The sequence below is a fragment of the Neodiprion virginianus genome, chromosome 3 (assembly GCF_021901495.1).
Source record: "Neodiprion virginianus isolate iyNeoVirg1 chromosome 3, iyNeoVirg1.1, whole genome shotgun sequence".
NCBI classification, from domain to species: domain Eukaryota; kingdom Metazoa; phylum Arthropoda; class Insecta; order Hymenoptera; family Diprionidae; genus Neodiprion; species Neodiprion virginianus.
Window position 1 is genome coordinate 32,292,299 of NC_060879.1, and position 22,618 is coordinate 32,314,916.

The 22,618-nt window shown below is 36.0% G+C and overlaps 1 protein-coding gene across 7 annotated transcripts in view; it reads left to right on the top strand.

Moving 5' to 3' along the window:
- Nucleotides 1-22,618, top strand: part of LOC124300434 (voltage-dependent calcium channel type A subunit alpha-1) — a 117,714-nt gene that overhangs the window by 69,861 nt on the left and 25,235 nt on the right. For 4 of the 7 annotated variants that reach the window (XM_046754536.1, XM_046754538.1, XM_046754539.1 and 1 more), the window contains 17 exons: nucleotides 1,681-1,798; nucleotides 2,647-3,029; nucleotides 3,798-3,898; nucleotides 6,302-6,457; nucleotides 6,683-6,903; nucleotides 9,443-9,546; nucleotides 10,450-10,565; nucleotides 10,888-10,947; nucleotides 11,134-11,235; nucleotides 14,706-14,918; nucleotides 15,039-15,469; nucleotides 15,713-16,035; nucleotides 16,250-16,369; nucleotides 16,474-17,052; nucleotides 17,311-17,656; nucleotides 17,832-17,996; nucleotides 21,267-21,377. In XM_046754536.1, coding sequence (XP_046610492.1) covers nucleotides 1,681-1,798; nucleotides 2,647-3,029; nucleotides 3,798-3,898; nucleotides 6,302-6,457; nucleotides 6,683-6,903; nucleotides 9,443-9,546; nucleotides 10,450-10,565; nucleotides 10,888-10,947; nucleotides 11,134-11,235; nucleotides 14,706-14,918; nucleotides 15,039-15,469; nucleotides 15,713-16,035; nucleotides 16,250-16,369; nucleotides 16,474-17,052; nucleotides 17,311-17,656; nucleotides 17,832-17,996; nucleotides 21,267-21,377 — 3,649 coding nt within the window. Of the gene's footprint in view, nucleotides 1-1,680; nucleotides 1,799-2,646; nucleotides 3,030-3,797; nucleotides 3,899-5,728; nucleotides 5,821-6,301; nucleotides 6,458-6,682; nucleotides 6,904-9,442; nucleotides 9,547-10,449; nucleotides 10,566-10,887; nucleotides 10,948-11,133; nucleotides 11,236-14,705; nucleotides 14,919-15,038; nucleotides 15,470-15,712; nucleotides 16,036-16,249; nucleotides 16,370-16,473; nucleotides 17,053-17,310; nucleotides 17,657-17,831; nucleotides 17,997-21,266; nucleotides 21,378-22,618 lie in introns of all 7 variants that reach the window. The other 3 variants (XM_046754537.1, XM_046754542.1, XM_046754540.1) reach the window with 1 other exon arrangement.

A 22,618-nucleotide genomic window follows, 5' to 3' on the forward strand; every position in this document is an offset into this window, starting at 1 on the left:
GCAAGTCACAGATCTTTTCTAGCTACGCTTTTTTTACAGTGCTTTTTCTACACCCCGTTGAATTTTCAACGCCACAGAAACTTGTTTAGTAATTTATCTTAAAATACTCGCGAAACATTAAATTACACGTGTTCGAGCAAACGAAAATAGATTATCCAATCCTTGTTGCAACGATTTCAGATCGGAGTAAATTAGCAGATCGTTTCGAAGGGATTTTTTCACATTTTTGCATCGTAAAATACGGAATTTCTGAAATTGGTCGGTCTATTTTTGACACTTCTGTTTAATGTAGGTACGTTAATTCTCTAAAATACAACTTCATTTAAAAATAGATACATACCTGTATAAATGTAGCGGAATATAGCTCTCAAGCCTTTCCTGAAAGATGGGCAACAGATCCTCTTGTGCCGGCGCGATGCAAGTGACAATTAAACGTGATTGAATATTCTTAATTTATTATCAACCCTCGACTAAAATAGATTTTCCGATAATTCAGTTTAATTGGGGAGAATCAAAGCGTGAAGGTCTTATAGGCAGACAAGCACACGTCTTCTCTTGGCCCTGGTGATGCGATTATGGGAACTATTTCACCCATGGGCCATGGGGTTATACCTTTCTACCGAGTAACGGGCAAACTAACTCAATTTCACTCAACGTTAGACATGCCTATCATTTGCAGATAATGGTAGGTATAATTGAGGGGAGACTTTGGTGACTTTTTTCGTGTTTTCCTTAATTTTATTTTCATATCAAAAGGACACGCGTGAAAAATTCCTTCGACAAATTTTTATATTATCCTAGTATATGTGTACCCCCTAGAGAATTACTTCCAAACATTCCTTCGGTATAAACTTTCTTTGCAGAAGGTTGAATTTTTTTTTTTTGTGGGATGCATACTACCATAATATATAAAAATTTGTGGCAGGAATTTTAAATGGACATTTTTCGGTACAAGACAAATGGTGGAGTCAGATGAGTTAGGTTGAAAATTCCTTTTTTCTCAAGCTGGAAATTATGGTTGTCCGTCCGAATGATCATTTTCGAGTCAGACCGGATTTGAGTTGGTTAATCAGAGAGTTGATAGTCAGTAAAACAATTTGCACTGTCTTGCAAAAATGTTTATGAAATTTAAAAAATTCCCTGTTATTTGGCTACAATCGACTCTCAGAGCTCCGCTCGCGAATCTAACTCGAGTTAACTAAACTATATTATATCTTTTTCACTCCTTTCTTCGGCAAGAGAAAAGCATAAGATGAGATGAGATACATCCGAGTTAACTCGAGTAAAGTTTACGAAGAGAGCTTAAAGTAAATTTTATTCAATACTGTCTTGCCTGCTTAAATCGTGACTCCGACTGGTAAACTCAAATTTGAAGTGATTAAAAAATGATTAGGTATTACGTCAAACTTCTCGATTGAGAACTATTACCTGTTGTTTTTTTTCTTTTTTTTATTTATTTATTTTTTTTATTCTAATAAGAATTCCCACTCTACGAAATTTTAGAGTTGGTGCCTATCAGTGCTTGTGGCTAGTCATTCATAATTTGTACGATATGCTTCTTCAGCGATGTATTTGCAAAACCTTGCGCCGTTCGAAAAACATACGCTATTCGTACAGTTTTAAATCACCTTTCTTCTACTCTCATTCACATTCTTATGCGCAAATAATATTTTGTTACAGGTTGGCAGCAGCACAAGAGGCGGCTCAAAGGGATCCTGGATATACGAGTCAGTACCGCCGAAGGCAGAGGTTGGCCGGACTGAGTGGTATCGGTGACTGGACTAGCTTTGGAGGCGAGGTGAGGCCTGCAAATTGATAGCAATTCCAGTCTTCATAGGCTAAATAAAGTCTAGTAGCCGCAAATTAAACTTATATGTTGTAAATAATAAGTGGGAGTTTGACCGAATGACAAATGCATTCGTGAGGCAGGAATTCCAATGAGATTCCTCTTCTGAAACGAAGAATGAGAAACTCATCTTTAACGAGAAATTTCTCCTTCCAACTGCGGTTGCTGCATTATATTTGTTTCTCACGTATTTTCATTGACTATTCCAGAGAATTTAGTCCGTATCTTGGGATTGTTTCGCTAATATTTTATCAACGTTTAAACAACACGGAAATATCCTGGAATATTACTTGTGTCCTGGGAATTTCGTAGATTCTTTTTTTACTTATTGCAGTGTTCACACATATAGCACTATTCAATTGCAAGTTGAAGCGACTGTGGTTTCTCAGTCCAAAGCAATTAGAAACTAAGTTTGTTCATTTGCCATCATTAAATCTCGATTCTCTTAAACTGCATATCCTATACTACCAACCGAAATCATTTGAAGAAATTATCCTGGCACGAGGAACTCATTGGCACCAAGAAAGTTCCCGGAATATAAATTGACTGTTACCTGATACAAAAATAATTATAATTCGGATCTGTACTATTTTCATTAATTCAGAACATCGCAAAAAAATTTGTATACCACACTGTACTACAGTTCCGTCGTCCTCGACTGGAATACCAATAAGATTGATACTAATGATTGAATGTCTTTCTAAATTCAGTAAAAAATAAAAAAAAAAAAAAAAATTGGAAAAAAAACGAACAAGGTGCATCAGTACTAATAATTGCGTATTTTCATTTCTTTGCACCAGGTACCTGGTCTGGTCGTCATGGCGCCAGGCCGCGATCAGGGGGGCGGGGGTGGGGGCAACAAGATCCCATCGTCGTTGTTCATATTGAGCGAAGACAACTGTATTCGGAAGCATATACGGTTTATAATCGAGTGGCCACCGTTCGAGTACACTGTCCTGCTTACCATCATTGCCAACTGCGTGGTGCTTGCTCTCGAGGAGCACCTGCCCTGCGACGACAAAACCGTCCTTGCTCTGAGCCTCGAAGACACCGAGAACTATTTTCTGGCTATCTTCTGCGTAGAGGCGAGCCTAAAAATCCTGGCACTTGGCTTTGTTCTTCACCGTGGTTCCTATCTCCGAAACGTCTGGAACATCATGGATTTTTTTGTTGTTATTACCGGGTAAGTAAAATTCCTAGTTTATGCACAGTTTCTTCATACTCGATCGTGTACTGTGATACGTCTGATACAAGCGATAATCAGTCCGTCGAAAATAATTGCTCGAATCTGAAATATGGCTGAGAACGCATTTGTCCAACATATGTGTGAAAGCTAAATTTCAGGCCTGTGCCTATTCTCTTGACTCCTTACCTTTTGTCAAGAAATTTTCTCCTCAACGTATCGTCATTTAGGATGAGGAATGGGGTAATGGTGAAACTTAACTTACGTGAAATAAACAGGAGTTATGATTTTTCCGTTTAAAATTACACTTTGAGATGGTAATCTAATTCTACTTTGTATTACTTTAATTATTTCATGAGAAAAACTTTTTCCATCCATCTGTACTGTCCCATTCATTCAGTACGATAAATGTTGAAATTTTTTTTTACTTCTATTTTAAATTAGTTCTCTGCACCAAATGAGAACGAATAATTTCAGATATCAGTTGCTTCAAAGAACAAGTTATATCCTCGTAAGTGTTGTGTTTTTTGACCATCATTTTAATCGCATCACAAGCTGAAGTTTAGATTGTTTTTCATCGTTTTATGCATTCGTTCTGTGCCGTTAAAATCACACGAACGAGGTCGTTAGGTACTCTACAAATCCGAGTTGTCGAAGGTTGCGGAACGATAATGAGACACGTGTAAATCGCGAGGTTATAAGTAATACTTATATCGGCAAAGTAAGGGGGTAACTGTCATCCAGACTTTAGAATAAAAATTGGATTAGGTCGATGACGGTGTTCGCCGAAACGAACGTGGATGTGGACCTCCGTATGCTGCGTTCGTTCAGAGTCCTCAGACCACTAAAGCTGGTTTCAAAAATTCCAAGTGAGTCGGCAGCTACCAAAATCCCAATAAATCTCACGTGTCCATAGCTGCTGTCGGTGTCTTAGACAATTTATATATTAGATTAAACAATGTCTTAGCCAAGTTGAAATAGATGTCAAAATAGTCTTTACGCTATACTGTCATAGAAAACGATAAACCCAACAGTAATTGAAATAGTGCTTCCAGTGTCTTGGGCCAAGATCAGATCGCAGTCTCTCTCGTACAAAAAAAAAAAAAAAAATAAAAAATACGTCACAATTTCCAGACATGGTATGACATTCTATACACTTGAATTATGCGCAATATCGTGCTGAGAATATTGTACTTGTAGTCATCAATCACGTCGTCGCCAAGTTGATTAGCAAGAAACAAGCCACAACAAATTATCGCAATTCTTTATCACAATTTTTTTTTTTCCATCTCATTGCTCGTCGGAGCTTGCCTTGGTTCTGTTATTCCATATGAGGCAAGTAACGGCGATCTAGTGGTATCTCAGAGTTTACACTTTGGTCGTATCCAATCTTTGCCGGAGTGTATATTTAGCTCTTCCAAAAAATATTACATTTCATCAAAGCAACGATGTCTGAACTTGGCAGTAGATAAATTCATATAGATTTTCTCTATTATATGAAAAAGTGTGATCTATAATAAATCGTCGGTCATAGACCATTCTGACTATGATAGATAGATGTCCACTAGACGAGTTCCCTTTACTCAATCAAGAAATATATACTGAAATTTCGCTAGAAACTAATCATGTATTTAATCTCTTATTGATATAAAATTTACACTGATGGTATTTACCTTGATGCGTTGATGCATATTTCCACTACAGAATCATAGATTTGACTATAGGTAATTATATGTCATAGATTTGTACACTGTACAATTCGCTCCCATACATCCTATACTGTTTGCTAGACATTTTCGTTTCATATTTTGTTATTCGATTTTGTTTCGTAGGTAATATTACTATTAATCACATATTTTCAGACGATGTGTGAAAAGTCGACATTTACGATTTACCAATTCTCGCAGGTAGCAATATATCAACACTCTGCAGTTAGGGAATGGATGCTACAGTTTTACTTTTCGGATTTCGAAAAATAATAAGTAAACGAAACAGGTATCAAAACTGAGACCCGTTCGAAACTTTGTTTCAAAGCGCACAGTGTTCACTTAATTCTATCAGGAAATGACCAACTGCATTGTGTTGTACGCAACTAGATAGTTTAAATAATACATGCCTATATTTTATGGTTGTTTTTATACTTGAAACCATAGACATAGAACTAGAATATTGTCCATAGAATAGAACTGAAACAGATTTTATCACTAAATTGAAACAGCCCCATTTATGCTCCTTTTTACAATGTAGAATAATGAAATGGCATTGCACATTCAAACATTCTACTAACCGCAGTGAAATCAATGTAGAAACATTTTTAAAAGTTTCAACAATATAACAATCGATCTTGTGCCTATTAATTACGTGTCGGAAGATTTCACTCGTTATTCGAACAAAATTCAAGTTATATTAATGCAGTCACAATACCAGCATAATTGTTGTTATTTTCTGCATATATAAGGGAACAGTAGTTACTCTCTCACGTCACCTGCTGCACAGTCATAACATGAGTAATATTACATTATGTAATAAACAGTAAAGGGTGATTCCTAATACTTTTGAACCATTGGTGTATAGATCTTTGATATATCATATTAGGGTTATCGATAGATGTTAGATCAGTACGTTAATAAGTAAATAAGTAGCAATAGCGTTATAGAGTAGTAAGTAGTAAAGTGTGGCGGGGTGTGTGTTTGGGGCAGGCTCATCACGGTGTCTACGCAGCGCATGGATCTACGCACGCTGCGTGCTATACGTGTGTTGCGACCCCTCAAACTTGTCTCCGGCATACCTAGTGAGTACATTTGTTTTTATGATTGAAACGCCCGAGAAAGGTAATAGATTATGCCAATTAATCCGCGTGACTCGTTACAATCAGAATAATTACTAAGTAGAAGCACCAATAATATTGTATCCCTGCAAACATGAGCGGTAATTACTTGATCCTTGAACTATTTTAGAGTTTAAATGTCTCTGATCTCCTTGTAGCAGTACCCTGTGTGAAAGAAATCTTACCCTGCAACGAAATCCAATGACTTTTCAAATATTAACGGCTAAATTGAAATTTTATTATGTAACGTTAAAGTTTATCCGTTATGCTTGTAGCCACGAGCTTCTTGGATATTTTTCTTTATAACTCATTCAATTCTGAATCTGGCATATTGCGATACACCCAATTTACACGCATAAGTCGATCATTCGATATTCTATCCCCCGAATCGCAAGAAGAAGCGACGAATTGTATCACGTTGTAATTGTTCTGTTTTTACAATCAGGCCTGCAAGTGGTGCTCAAATCTATCATCAAGGCGATGGCACCGTTGCTGCAGATAGGCATGCTGGTCTTGTTCGCCATTATTATATTTGCCATCATTGGTCTGGAATTTTATTCAGGCGCTCTGCACAAAACATGCTACAGCATAGATGATTTGGGTAAGTTTTTCGTCCACTGTATTATACCTATATTACGTGTTGATATTTCTATTCACTTACCGTCAGCTTGGTTATTATATTCACGCTAAAGCTTGGTAGACGATATGTCAACATTTATGCAATTATTCGTATTATCGATGTTTCCTTTTTATCTCGTCCACTTTACTCGGTAAGTAGGTCTCATTCGGTGACGTAAATCAGCTAATGAAAATTCTCCGTGAACAGAGGTAGTGATGAAGGAGGGAGAAACAGCCGTGCCGTGTTATTCCGACAACGAGACAGATCACCCCGAAGGTGCATACGTATGCAACGCCAGTCTTTCCACATGCCTCGAGCACTGGGCAGGGCCGAACGATGGAATTACCAGCTTCGACAACATCGGCTTCGCGATGCTCACCGTTTTCCAGTGCATCACTATGGAGGGCTGGACTGCCATATTGTACTGGGTAACGCAAGCGATATGTCCTTCAGTGTTAATTAATGATTCATTACCATTATACCTCTTTGTGTGTCGTCTTCTTTTTCAATTCATTCATAATTTAAAGCACATGAAAAATTGATCAGCAGCTCTTTATCTAGTCTAATTATTATTGCTCTTATCAATTATTCGGGATACTAAACGGTTATGTTTAAAGTACACTCGAACAAATTTTCGGCTACCCTGTATATTTTACAAAAAGTTGCCATCGCGTGACGAATGACTTCGAGTCATGAGCGCCGTGTAGAAAAACACAAAAATATACTTCGGAACGTTAGATTTGAAAATTCAATTTCAAGCTGAAAATTGACAAAACAAAAACAACGTAAATATGCACAATTATAAACACAAAAGATGATTAGCGATCTTGTGGAACTTGTTGTTATTTTCAAAAATGAAAAAGATATACAAATAATAGGCGAAAAATGTTGACAAATTCATAATTGTTCGTTAAAAGATTTTCGGTGAAGGTGATCAAACTAACGAAAATAATTATGTCGCGAATAGGACGTTATACAACTAATAGACATGATTTTTGCTATCATGGTCAATATTACAGGACGCATTCGCTCGCATACAACCTTTTACTTCCAAGTTTTTCGAGTGATTGATTTCGAATAAGAGAAAAATTAATAAACACGTAAATAACGATCTCTTGTCGCTTAGTTCGCACAATTTTGGCACTTGGAACTTTTGGTCATTAGATACGCGATATTATTTTTTTGTGCGCCTCAGGTCCACATGCAAGAAGAAAATATATGGGACTGCCGGTGTAAGATCAATTATCAATTTTAAAAAGAACAATCAATCAACATCATACTGATTAACGTATTAGGGTAACGACGTATCAATCTTGGATATAAATCAAACCCCATTCCTAAGGCTTCTCGGATTCTTTTTTATTCGGATTATGATTATAGATACCGAATATGATTTCTATCTTCCCTACATCGGCTAATCGCTTTCGATCGACTGAGTTCTCTACCTTAAATATTACCCTCCCTGAGGGTATTAGTAAATTTACCATATTTTTCGGCAACCTTAAGATTAATCATATTCTGCACATCTTTGATCCTAGACTAGGCTGGAATTTCGCGTCAACGCTATTTCTAACTTTTTCCGCTGAGTCTTCACCGAGAGCCGTGGTTTCTACATTCTCCGGCACTTTTTGAAATCTGTTCGTCATTCTTAATGTGCGCATAAATGTATGAATGTTAAAATAGAAGGATATTTTTATACCACGAATATTACTTGCATAAACAACAAATTTAACATTAAAATGAACAAAGATTCTCATTCAGTTGATAGGGTCAAGTTTTCAAACGTTTCCGATTGTAAAATGAGCCCATTTATATGTCGAGTACAAAACCACGAACACATCTATAAATTAATTGTAAAATATATTATTACGAACTATCGATTAATTGTTAGATGTATGAAAAAAAAAAAGAAATTGTGTTGCACTTTTTTCATTTGGAATTTGTGGCTATAAATGTATATTACTGTCTCTTATGCTTACCTTGTGCATTTTACCCATTGCGTTGTTTGTTTGTCTATTTTTTTTTGTTCCATTATATTCGGTGATTGTATAATGATTTTCAATTAATAATTGGCAATTATTGGTGTCCTTCATGTAGTATTATTTCAGATTGATATTTGGGGTTTGGGTGGCTATTGTGTGTTAAACACAGCTCAAGTATACGGTACGCACGAAATACTTAAAACTGAAACACTGACGTATATATACAACTTGCTCAGTATGACATTGACAGTTTTGGTCCTCCATTACTAACTACTTTATTAGTATACTAGAAAGAAATGAATAAAGTAAAACATTATAACAGTGCAGTTGTGCAGAGGGCAATATCAGCTGATACAAATTTGTAGAAATCAGTTTGCGATGCAGTGACGCTATAAAGATACGACTAACGAAGTAAAAGTACAACGTGATCGGTCTTGAATATTATTTTTTGTATTCCTTGAAACTTTGCATGACAAATCGGCAAACGCCAATTTCCGAAGCGAATTATTTTATTAACAGGCGTGATTCGTCTTCTGCACAACCCAGTTATGTATAACAACTGAAAAATATTGAAGGAAGTTCATTTGAACGTACAGGATTACCAGACTTGCAACATTACGAACATTTTTATATTCTGGCCAAAATTATACCGCTTTTCGAAATAATCTTAATCTGGTTTGAAAAAAAAAATCATACAAATTTTTTAATGCAAGTACAATGCTGTGTCTAAGGATGTTGGCAGATACACACAATTTTTTTGGCAAAAAAATTAAACGCAATGTATTTTTTTCAAAACTTGCGCTTTCATCTATTAACCTTCTATTCGAAATAATTCGTCAACTAAATCACTGCCAACTCTACTTATAAAGATAAGCTATTAATGCATATATCTCGATGTTGTTTGCTAACTGGTGTCTGAATGGGTAATAATACTTAACCAACAATAGTTTAAGCTTCATGATATTTGATTTATGGTGAATTACAGACAAACGACGCCCTAGGGAACATGTTCAACTGGATTTACTTTATTCCCTTGATAGTTCTTGGCTCTTTCTTCATGCTCAACTTAGTTCTTGGTGTTCTCAGTGGGTGAGTATATTTTATTTTTCGTTGATCCGTTCGCAATGTCTCAAGCTGAGATCGATTCATACACAGAATTTTAAATAACATCATCGTCTCTTCATCTCTAGACCAAATTTATGACTTTTATTTTGTTCGATCTAACGCTGCTAAAATAATACGTTTATCAAATTGTTCAAAATATTGTTTTATCGGCGAAATTCCAACACTGGACTAGACGAATTCCGAATAACATTCAGATGAGTTCTGTAGCATTTGAGAAAACCAATTCAAATATTTCGATACGATAAGAATGATTCAAGTTACAGATTACCCGCGTTCCTAGCAATGAATTTTCACCTCATTCTACGTTATCGTTTAAATAAATAAATAATTGATGGTTCACACCCATGAGGTTTTTTCTTTATCTTCGTTATCGTTTAAGGTCATTTAATTTTTTTTTTTCTTTTGCTATCCTGGACACAGTGAATTTTCCAATGAGAGAACTCGCGTGGAAAGACGAGCTGCATATCAGAATGCTAAAAGAAAGAGGCTGTTCACGACTGCATTCAGTTCTTATTTAAAGTGGATCACACAAGCAGGTTTCCAGCCAATTTTTATTGAAAGTATAACAATTGCTAGATTGTAATCGCTAAATTCACCTTATTTTGGTAATACAATATTCCTACGCGAGTTTGAAACTTGAGATATACTGACTTGAATAAATTCCAAATTTCTCTATTTTTTCCTATAATATTTCGACTAGTGGCTTGCAGCTGATAAGTTCGGTAACGCTATTTGAGGACAGATTTTTCGTATCATTCCCATTCGCCCAATCGAGAGGTCCCCCACTCCTTATTGCGCTAAAGTATCACAGCTACACTCGATGCTGTAGTAATCCGTAAATGTAATTCATATTTGTACCGCTTGTAGTGAGTTTGCAAAAGAGAGAGAAAAAGTGGAAAACCGTCAAACGTTCTTGAAACTACGAAGGCAGCAGCAACTCGAAAGAGAACTCAATGGCTACGTTGAGTGGATCTGCAAAGCAGGTAAGTTGGCGAACCTCCCGCGTAATTCCTTCAGCTAAGCTTTGAAACATTGCATCTTAACACGACGATTTCATCCAATTTACTTACCAAGCTCGACACAAGCAGGTCTATTCTCAAGATAAATTACGTAGAAAGTATTGAGTAAAAATTGTATAATACAACACGTTTCATAAATCTTGCGCAGCTGAATCGTCACGTCAAGTTTAATATATGTAACATGTATACATTGTGTAACGCATATATTATTATATAGTTGCAATACCTGCTGCTTATTGATAAGCTGGTGTGACTGCAACAACTTAACATTTATGAAATTTTCCAGAGGAGGTAATACTCGCTGAAGAAAGAACCACGGAGGAAGAGAAAATGCACATTATAGAAGGTATATATATATGTGTGTATAAAGCTCTTTTGACGATACCTTTGTATTACTCCTCCACGAATTTTTAATTCTGGAAATATTATTTCTACAAATATCTTTTTCGGCCCCAAGTTGTGTGGTGAATTTTGACTGTATACGTTCTTTGATCAACCAAAATCTGACCTTATTATTGGGGTATTGTTTCAGCGAGAAGAAGAGCAGCCGCGAAAAGAAAAAAATTAAAAAACCTCGGAAAAAGCAAAAGTACCGACACCGAAGAGGAGGAGGGTGAAGATGACCCGGATGATGGTGAGTTGTATTTTTTCCAATAAAAATTACCGTTTTTTCTTTTCTTTTCTTTTCACCATATTTCGACTTGAAATTTCACATTTCCACTGAATGGGTGATCAGATGCCGCAGTGAAATGAAAAACCTAAGACCAACCGCCCAATGTGCGATCAATCGACGTTATATGTCAAGTCATGAATTATTTTAGTTGCCCTTTAGTGTCAATTGTTACAAAGATTATGCACAAGTATAAGGAATGATCTTTGAAATTTTGATAAATTCAAAAACAATTCATCTTCATCATCATCCCACGCCATAGCACTTCAATATCGCTGCTATTACTGCTATTACACAGGATTTACAGTTTAACGTTAAACGTGATACGAATATGCATATATTATCACTTGTTTTACCTAGTATACTATTGAAATGAAAGGATATTTTTATATTTTCGAAAGAAAGAAAGAAAGAGAGAGAGAGAGAGAGAGAGAGGGAGGGAGAGAGAGTGAGAGAGATGAGATGCTTCTTAATTTAAATATCATGTTCAATAATTAACAGCCAACTTGTCAATGAAAATTCTAAACACACGCTATCAGATGCTCCTCTTGTTTCAGTGCCTAAGAAAAAACTAAAAGGTAACTACTACACGATGCAACAAGTATTGTACGAGTAAAATGTTGTTATTATAACTGTATGTTTTTAAAAATTTACAGTAAGCGTTACAGTAATATTTAATTATGTATACTGTATGACGTGTGCCATACTGCTATGATAAGGTTGGCTGCGTCTCGTAGCTAGAGTTGTTGTTATAATCATATTAGCATAGAGCTACTGGATATCTGTTTTATCACTTCCGCGGTGCTATACCATGCAAATGCGCTGTAAAAAATTAATAATTTACACGCGTTGTTCAGCTCTGTCGATTTCAAGCTAAAAGCGATATTTGATTCAATATTGATAGATACAAAAAATTTATTCCGTTGGATCGAAATTTTTTTTCTTTTTTTTTTTCACACCTAATTATGTCTTGTACAATCATCGAAGTCCCCACTTACTAAGGTCAGGGTAAAAATTTCCAAAGAATTTGGTACATATTTCGATTTCAGCATAACTCTAATTTTATGTTATCTTCGAGTCACGTTAAATCCATTAATTCTATGCTCATTGACTTATGAAACACGGCGGAGTGTCGTGATTATGATCAATGAATTTAATTTTCTCTAATAGGTATTGCTTCTGTTGGCTGGTGATGATATTCATTTCGTTCGGACAGAGTATTTACAATATCATCCATCTATGATTTGTCTATTTTGTTCCTTCTACTTTTTTATTTACCATCTCTAAAAAAATGACTAGACTCACGGAATGCACCCCTTCAATATTGTAATAATAGGTGAACAATTGCATCTTGGGGCTTGATCTGCGTGGATATTTGTTATCATTTACCATTCATGAATTATAGATATTTCATTCGTCTAAACCTTCTTAGGGTAAAGTGATTATAATTTTTTTGTACATCCCAACACTCACTCAAAGATCATACGAGTGAAAGAACATTCCAAAAGTATCGACAGTGCGATCGGAGTGATAAGAAGCTACAAAATATTGTGATTGCTCTGAGCTACGTGTATTTAGGTATGCGGTGACAGTGAGGCCTGATTCACTGATTGATGTATTAGCTAACAGTCGCTGTAAGGTGATCCAATGTAGTTATTAGTCGAAGTTGAGACATTTCTGTAGATGCAAATCCTTTAGATTACTAAGGCCAGCTGCCGGTGTCGCAGCTTTTTTACCTACTATAGCTATCATAGTATTTCCCGCTTGTAGAAACACTGCGTTAGATTAGATTATGGTGTCATAAAATAAGAAACATTTGAGTTTAGTTGAAGTGATAGCTTCTGTGTACAATGAGGGGGAAAAAAAACCACAAACAAAAAAATAAATAAATAAATAAAGAAAGAAATAAATAAAATAAGGAGAGAACGTATAGTATAGAGTATTTGCCAAGTTGATGCTTACCTAAAGTAATTGTAACGTTCCTGTAACAATAATAGCAATAGTTGATGATATGTGTAAGCCGTAGACTACATATATTATTTTCCCTGAAAGAATAGGGAGGTTCGTGAGCAAAAAATCAATACTCTTTATTAATTCTGTTACATGCGAGGTAATCGCACATTCAGCATTTGTCATTTTGTTAAAGGTATGTATTCATATGGCAGGATGGGTTCTCTAAAAATGTGAAAATAAGAAATACTGAAATTATAAACATAGACTTAGATATCAGTGGTTCATTTTAAAGAGATTCAAAATTAGGAAAACTTTCAGAGATTGATTAGATTTCACTCTTCAATGGTTTATTTCATTAAAATGATTATTTTCTACAGAACGACTTATTGAACACTTTTTTTCAATTACGTTTGCAACGTTCAATACTTAATTCTACACTACATCAATCAATTATGATTAGCGAATAGCAATATCAAATTTGTTACTGAAAAAAAAGCATCCTTGCGCGTAAATTTTTTAAAAAAAGTTTTCCGAATAAAACGATGCATCCCGGGATGAAATCGAACAAATATACTAGATTTTTTTCAATATTTTAAAGCGATTTGCAACTGACCATCGGTATCTGAGCTTTTGTTCATAAGTATGTGAGTATTTTTTACGATTCTCATTTTTGGCAGAAACATCGTAGCTTACGAATATTTCAATGTGGTAAATAGTCGTTGCCTGACTACCTCATAATAAAATGACATAATAATAAGTATCAAATTTTGGCTCGGGAACCTTCTCAAGCCTGACGTGACATAATTATTCCCAATCTTGGAGGTGAAATATCGTACGGAAAGCCAGATGAGTTATGCTGATGAATTTTTTTATTAATTTTTATAATTATCTACCACTCACGTCTGATTTCTCAACTTCTTCATATCAGAAAGCTGTTAAAATTTCATTCTATTTTATTATCACACACATGGATAACGAAACATTGACAAAAATTTTCATTAAAGCTGAAAATAGGTCGCGTCATTAAATGCTAATACTGACGCCATGCCGGTGTATTAATTAATGGTTTTTGACGATCACAACATCGAGAAGCGACGCAATGATCCACGGTGTAAGAAAATTCCTTAAAAAGTTCCCCCAACCTGGGTGAAAACATACACGACACGTGTATATTTACCCACACATATCCAGTAAATTGGAGATTCCTCTGCGACTTATCGATTTCGACTAATCATTTAACAATTTCACCTTGCCTCTTAGATAGGATTATCTTTTATTTTCTTTCTGGGTAACATGTATGTATACCGAGGATGTGTACTACTTTCTGAATTGCTTTAATCTATTTTCGCAATCTGTATTATACGTATATGAATATTATTTGACAGTATTTAACGAAAAATTGTATTTTACGGTAATATCCATTTACAAAAAGTTAGCCTTGTTCGTTAAGCATTTGTTGCAAGAATAAATTATGATTATAGGGTTTTCGAGAGCTTCCTACCTCAAGTCTAAGGTGAAAAACAAAGGTGCTTGTCTACAATTCTGGCGAGTGGAGAAAAGATTTCGCTTCTGGATTCGTCACACTGTTAAAACACAGTGGTTCTACTGGTTTGTGATCGTTCTTGTGTTCTTCAATACCGCATGCGTGGCGGTCGAACATTATGACCAGCCAACTTGGCTCGAACAGTTTCTATGTGAGTACAAAGCTTCGGAACAAGATTGTGTCTAATTAGGATGATCGTGAACATGTACCCGTTACCCTTGACAATTCAGCACGCGACTCGCGGTCTAAACGAAGGACTTCCTTTTTTCAGATTACGCAGAGTACGCGTTCCTCGCTCTATTCATGATGGAGATGTTCATAAAAATGTATGCACTTGGTCCACGTATCTACTTCGAGTCGAGCTTCAATCGATTTGATTGCGTCGTCATATCCGGGTCAATATTTGAGGTGATCTGGTCGGCAGTTAAGGAAGGCTCTTTTGGCCTCTCCGTCCTGCGAGCTCTTAGGCTCCTCCGAATTTTCAAAGTCACCAAGTACTGGGCCAGTCTGAGGAACCTCGTAATATCACTGCTCAATTCTATGCGCAGCATCATTTCTCTCCTCTTCCTGCTCTTCCTCTTCATACTGATCTTTGCGCTGCTCGGTATGCAGCTCTTCGGTGGTCAGTTCAACTTTGACGAAGAGGAGACACCTCCTACAAATTTCAACACATTTCCTATCGCGCTGCTTACTGTCTTCCAAGTAAGATATTCACTTATATTATTATCATACTGTCATGTTTTTAAGTTACAATAACGAGTAGTAGAAGCGAATGGCACATTGGCAAGAGAGATTGTTACATTGCCTCTGCTTTTATGAGAATAGATGCAGTAACGGCACGACCTTCTTTTCGAGTTACAAAATAGAATGACGTAGTTGTGTAACATAATCTTTGTATTCTAATCGTTTAACGATAATATTATAATTCGTTGTTACTTTGAACAGATATTGACTGGTGAAGACTGGAACGAAGTGATGTATCAGGGCATCAATTCTCAAGGTGGCTACAAAAAGGGAATGGTATATTCCCTGTATTTTATAATATTAGTGTTGTTTGGCAACTACACACTGCTGAATGTATTCTTGGCCATCGCCGTCGACAATCTTGCTAACGCTCAGGAATTAACCGCCGCGGAAGAGGAACAAGAAGAGGAAGATAAAGAGAAACAGATGCAAGAATTAGAAAAAGAAATGGAGGCATTGCAAATGGGAGCCGATGGGACAGCGCCAAATGTGGAAATATGTCCGCCAAGTCCGACGCAAGATTTGTAAGTATAAATCCTACTTCGGTGTATACATTATCGGCCGGTAGCATCGAACATTGCAGCAAATAATAACGTTGACGACGTCAAAGTTGGAGAATTTTATTCCTAAACGGATCTTTGACGTTATAAACGAGGTTCGTCTTCTCAACACGACCGATCGAACAGTTTGCATGTTACGATTTGAGATTAAAACTCGTCTTCTTCATTCCAATTCCAGTAAAAGTGGGAAAGGTAAAAAGCAAGCCTCCGAGGAGAAGAAACAAGACGATGAAGACGACACGGGACCAAAACCAATGCTGCCATACTCCTCCATGTTTATATTATCCCCAACAAATCCGTAAGTTGTGGCTGTTTCTCGTTATAGTTCCGATTCAATTTGGCATCGTAACAATCATAATTCAACTGACAATGAAATTGGCTGCGTATTGTTTTCTGTTGCAGCATAAGGAGAGGTGCCCATTGGGTGGTGAATCTACGTTACTTTGACTTTTTCATAATGATCGTGATAATCCTGTCCAGCGTGGCGTTGGCCGCAGAAGATCCAGTGACCGAAGGATCGACACGAAACTATGTGTTGAATTGTTTCGATCATGCATTCACAGGAGTGTTTGCCATAGAAATGATACTGAAAATTATTGACTTGGGCGTAATATTGCACCCTGGATCGTATTTGCGAGAATTTTGGAACGTTATGGATGCGGTTGTAGTGATATGTGCGGGAGTTTCGTTCGTCTTTTCTAAGCTGAACGATACCACGTCTTCGACGTCGATGGGTCAAAATTTGTCGACTATAAAATCTCTCCGCGTCCTGAGGGTGTTGAGGCCACTTAAAACTATTAAAAGAGTGCCGAAATTAAAAGCAGTGTTTGACTGTGTTGTGAACAGTTTAAAGAATGTTATAAATATTCTCATAGTGTATATATTGTTCCAGTTTATTTTTGCTGTTATTGCTGTACAGCTGTTTAATGGAAAGTTTTTTTATTGCAACGACGAAAGCAAGTACACAAAGGACGACTGCAAGTAAGTTTTCTTCATTTATTGTTATTACTTGAATAGCAATATGAAAGTTCGTTTCGAACCTGTGCCGTTGGTATTCACTATTCGGTAAGAATTATTGTCGATGCAATATTGTCAAATGCCTTGTTAATGTTAATTAAAAATTGTAACTCAGCACTGCTATGTTCTGGGCATAATTCCGCTTATAGAATATTGCGGAGGTATAAAACACGTGTTACGGGTATGTACGGCAAATTTTAATTTATATCAATCGTGTTTCAGGGGTCAATATTTCAAATTCGAACATGGGGCGTTGTTACCTGTTCCAAAAAATCGGACCTGGGATACCCAACACTTTTACTACGACAATGTGATGGTTGCTATGCTTACCTTATTTGCGGTACAGACGGGGGAAGGCTGGCCTCAAGTTTTACAAAATTCGATGGCTGCGACACACGAGGATAAGGGTCCTATTCAAAATTTTAGGATTGAAATGTCGATTTTCTACATAGTTTATTTCATAGTATTTCCATTCTTCTTTGTCAACATCTTCGTGGCCTTAATCATCATCACATTCCAAGAGCAGGGTGAAGCTGAATTGCAGGATGGTGAAATAGACAAAAATCAGGTACAGCATTCTTATGCGATAATTATTACATCCCTGTCATAAGTATACTTCATTCGTGTGACGAAAACGATTCGATACGACTGAATTCATACTCGTATCATTCATTCATGGTGTATGTTTTCGTCGAGATATCGAGTTGTCGGTTCGTTTATTTATCATGTTTATTTGTTGACAGAAATCTTGTATTGATTTCACGATACAAGCAAGACCACTGGAAAGGTATATGCCAAACAAACGGAACAGTGTGAAGTACAAAATTTGGCGGGTCGTAGTTTCAACGCCGTTTGAGTATTTCATTATGATTCTCATCGTTCTCAACACCCTGCTGCTTATGATGAAGGTACGCATTCGTTTCGTATTAAATATTTTATATCTACCTTGTGCTCTTTAAATATTTGAACATTCAACCTGGACCGTTTATAATCGGTGTAGAAATATGCGGAAATGGTCGACGTTACACGGACATGTCGAATAGAATATCAAAATTCGAATCTCTCAACTATTTCAAGCGGACACTTAAATAATACCCAACAAAACTTCAGACATTCCGTCATGCAATAACCGCGACGTAATTTTACTTTAAAAATCCACGAATTTTTCTTCAAGACCATATTTTACACCGCTGTTTTCTTTATAAGTCCGTACCCATTGAAAATATATATAATGAATGAAATCACATCATATCAGATTACGCTGCTAACATAAAAAGAAGAAACTGCATTTTTGCGATAGGTACCGTGTGAAACAGTGATTATGACGAATATTTTATCGTTATTCTAACTATTTTTGGCAAATTTAACCAATCGAACATTCATTTCAATCTTACTACTACTCCCAATGATTATCAAAGATAATAAGGCGCCGGGAAATAACGTAACATAACACATTAACGGACAATGAAGTAACGGATAACGATGCAACGACTTATTTATATCTGCCTGCGTACTTATGTGTTTTTTGTGTCATGTTTAATTTTGTCGATACACAAATCTCTAAAATTCACGGTGTGGTATCATCAATGATTAATATTGTATTAGAGCAAAAATGTTATTGTCATGGTACGCATATCGCATATACTGGATCATTTCGTGCGAAGAAACTAGCTATCGTGATACCCAAGAGTCGTGGTTGTTTGCAGTATTAGTTGTGTTGAAAACTTACGGCAGCTTCGACGTTTAGTTAAATTGCTGATCGTGGCAGAGGATGAAATCGCAGCTCACCGTTCAGACTTCTCTCTCTCTCTATATATATATATATGTGTGTAAGCTTTGCACGAAATTATCCGATGTGTATTTAAATTCGGCTGGGAGTTGGTTCTAATCTGAAATATTATTTTTCTTCCCCCTCTCGTTTCTTCAACCGAATTATTTTGACATTTTGGAAAGTGTTTTGCTGGCAAAGTGTCAGGCTTGAAACCAAAGTTATGAATTTTCATTTATATATATTGCTGATATTATTTTTACAAATGTACGATAACTATTTATAGATTTTTTTTCTTTCGGCAATTCCCTTCATGAAATTGGAACTTGTGAACTGCTTGAGATTATTTTCGACCTTCGTTCAAATTTGTTTTTCATACAGTTCGCATGTCAAGCATTTTTTCTCTATTTTCATGTAATTGTGCAGCCTCAAAATACGTCAGAAAATAGTTTTGGTTCATGAAACGATTCACTTTTACTAAAATTGCACTACAGCTTCACGGTGTTAATGGAGTAAAATAACGCACAGAACATGCTTAAAAAACTTTGTCGTAGACGGAATGGATAATAGTTTAAAAATAAGACTAAAAAAAATTCTCTTCGCATCAGAAGTCGAGCGCAATATATTTAAAACAGTTTCGAACTTCAGGGTCAAAACAATATACATATTTTTTTCTTATCAGTTTCAAATTTTTTTCCAAATGTAAATTTCTCTCGTTACTTTTTTAATTTTTTCTAAAAAATGAGAATTTAATGTCTTCACAGACTTTGCATGATTTTCACGAATGTTCGTACACGAATTGAATTTTGCTTTTAATTTTTTGACTCATGCCTTCGCAACGTATGGGTATAATTTCATTTCCCTTTTGTTGATGGTAGTAATGATTATCAATATTACTACTACTGAATGATGCGAACTTTAACGATCTTTACATGTCCTTCTGTCCCATTAATTTTGATGTTATTGGTCAAAGTTTGCTTAAGATGACGAATAACTTCGTTTTCTAAATTCACACTTGGTTGGGCAAAATTTTTTTTAAAAAATCGATGTTGTACTACTTCTAGTTTTAATTTGCAATGCAAGCAGTATTTTGCTCCTTGGTTTCCATTCAAATAGTTTGTTTTGGGGACAAGGGTGGTTTCCTGTACAGATGCACAAGACACAAATTTGGGTTGCATAGATCTGTGACTGCATTGCGTGCACATCCCCATACTAAATTAATGCACCTAGCAAACGTGAAAATTGATAATGATCAGCACCCGTTGAAAAAAACCCGATGCTCATTGAGTTAAATTTGTTTGAACTCAGAGACCATAGAAACCAAACACGAACAACAGATATTCACTTGCAGCATGTGATATTTTTACCACATTACAATTACACACGTACAACAATAACGTAATACACGTATATGTATTGCATGGTGGCTGCCGGAAAATCAATCGTATGTTGACCGATGTATGCACGGGGCACTAGCCTAACGCAGAACAAGCTCCAGACCCCTTTCTGAACCAAAACCTGAAAAGAAACCTTTAATAATTAATTACGTATTTTTTGTTCGTTAACGTTCAGTAATTCCGAAATGTTGATTTTACTTGTTTCTCAATTATTTGCGATAATATGCTCTTAATTTTCAGACACTAACACATCGTTTCACGTGTCTGCGGTACAGACAAATTTAATATAAATTAACATACGAATAATTGATCCGCATCGACTGATAGGGGTATTTCAGATCTCATGAAATTGACAATAATAAGATACACATGAATGCACAAGAACCGCAACCACTAATCGTCTAATAATAATTGTTATTCAAATATTGTGATTATTGATCAGATTTTTCTGTAAACATTGATCAAGTCCTCAATGACGCGTACAAGCATTATAAATTAGGCTCAATGTATGATCGCTAACGATCTTAAATTTGATACACAGCGAGTGAACATTTCCGATAAAATTAAGTGAAAAATAAATACGCCTCACAAAGCTGCGTACGTTAAGCGTAAATATCGTTGATATAAAATAAATGCAGACAATTGTGTCACTGAAAAATGTTTGGTTAAAAGAATCCGTTCCTCCTGAAAGTTTGCTCATTTCTGCAATTGGGTCTATTTCAGTGATTTTTCTCGACATAGTTGGATCTACCAAAAGTACAGTTTTATATTATCCCCCGATGCCTTGTCTTGTTACTAGCTTCCGAATGAAAATAATTTTCAAAACTATCCATAATATGACCGTAACTAGAAGCTACGTAGCACGTGCGATCAGTTGGCACATATTATAATATATCTATTCAGCGCGTGGGTGGCGGGCACGCCTTTCCTCAAATTTATCGACGATGCCGATACAATGTATTTGCTATTTGTCTGTCTGTCGGTCCGTATGTTCGTCAGTGTATGCATTACAGTACCACGCTCAGCCCGACCCGCAAAAGTTAGTACTGAAGTACATGAACTGGGGTTTCACCGGGATGTTCACCATCGAGTGCACTATGAAGATTGCCGCATATGGTTTTAGGGTAAGCCCCTTACCCACCAATCTAGCAATGGCCGGCATTTATAAGTGGACATGGCGTTTCTTCCAGGTTAATTCGTACGGTACGATTGGCACAAGAAATTCAATCTCACTAAATTATGTGATAACTTGTACTTTCGACCAGTGGTAACGGGTATTGACGGTTATTGGAAAAGAAAAAACAAAAACTCACTTGACTTACCGGTCAATATTTACAAAAACTCGAATCACTGTAATCAATCATTCGAACTAATATTCATCAACTTAAGCCGACGTGATACGGTGTTAATTTTTCAAAATTACCGCAAATTATCGGAGCTTTATTTATAGTAAGATGTTGAAATATTTGCACCTCTGCATAACCTTGTCATGGTTTAATTTTTCAATAACACGAATGAAAAAAAAATGTTCCGATCACGATTATCCGTTGAACATATCAGTATTGTAAGAAAAAGATCTTTCGTTGTTCTATCAAACGAATTAATTCGCGAATGAGCTGTTGAAAACGACCATGTATCAGTGAAACTGAATGAAACGTCACAGCCAAAAATTTTCAGATATGTAAGTCCTGCTTATTAGTGAACGTATAGTGCGTTTGACTCACGCGATACCTATATCTAACTGCAAAACTATGCTAAAGATATGGTATCCCATTAAATATATTCTATTAAAATACACAGACACAATCAATCGAGTATCAAATTCTTAGAAATTTTATGGTGAAAAATTTTCCAATCATCACCTTTTCAGTCAGACCTCAGTTTCCCTTTGCCAAAGTATCAAAAGTATTCTCGTCATTCTGAAAATGACACAGATCGTGGTGCATATACGCTCTCATTTATTTATTTACGGGTAAATCGGCATACTCATGAAGTGTTTTTCTGTACGAAATCGAATTTTGTTTGCTGTTACAACGTATTATTAATTGTTTCAAGAATTTAAAGTGAATAATTTGACGCTCGATCTTGATATATATATATATATATGCTATATACATATATATATATATATATATACATATACATACACACCTTTACATCATAGATAACCATCAGCCATTACACATAACATCAATCGTACAATATTTTGTGAAAATCCATGAAAAAACCTATTTCCCAAATCACTGTGTAATTTTTCAAATCCTAATTTATTTTCAACATCGTTTTATCCATGAACCTCCCTTGTTACCCCGCATGTCCCGTTGCGTATACAGCACGCTGTGCCAACATGCCGAGGTGTTTTTTG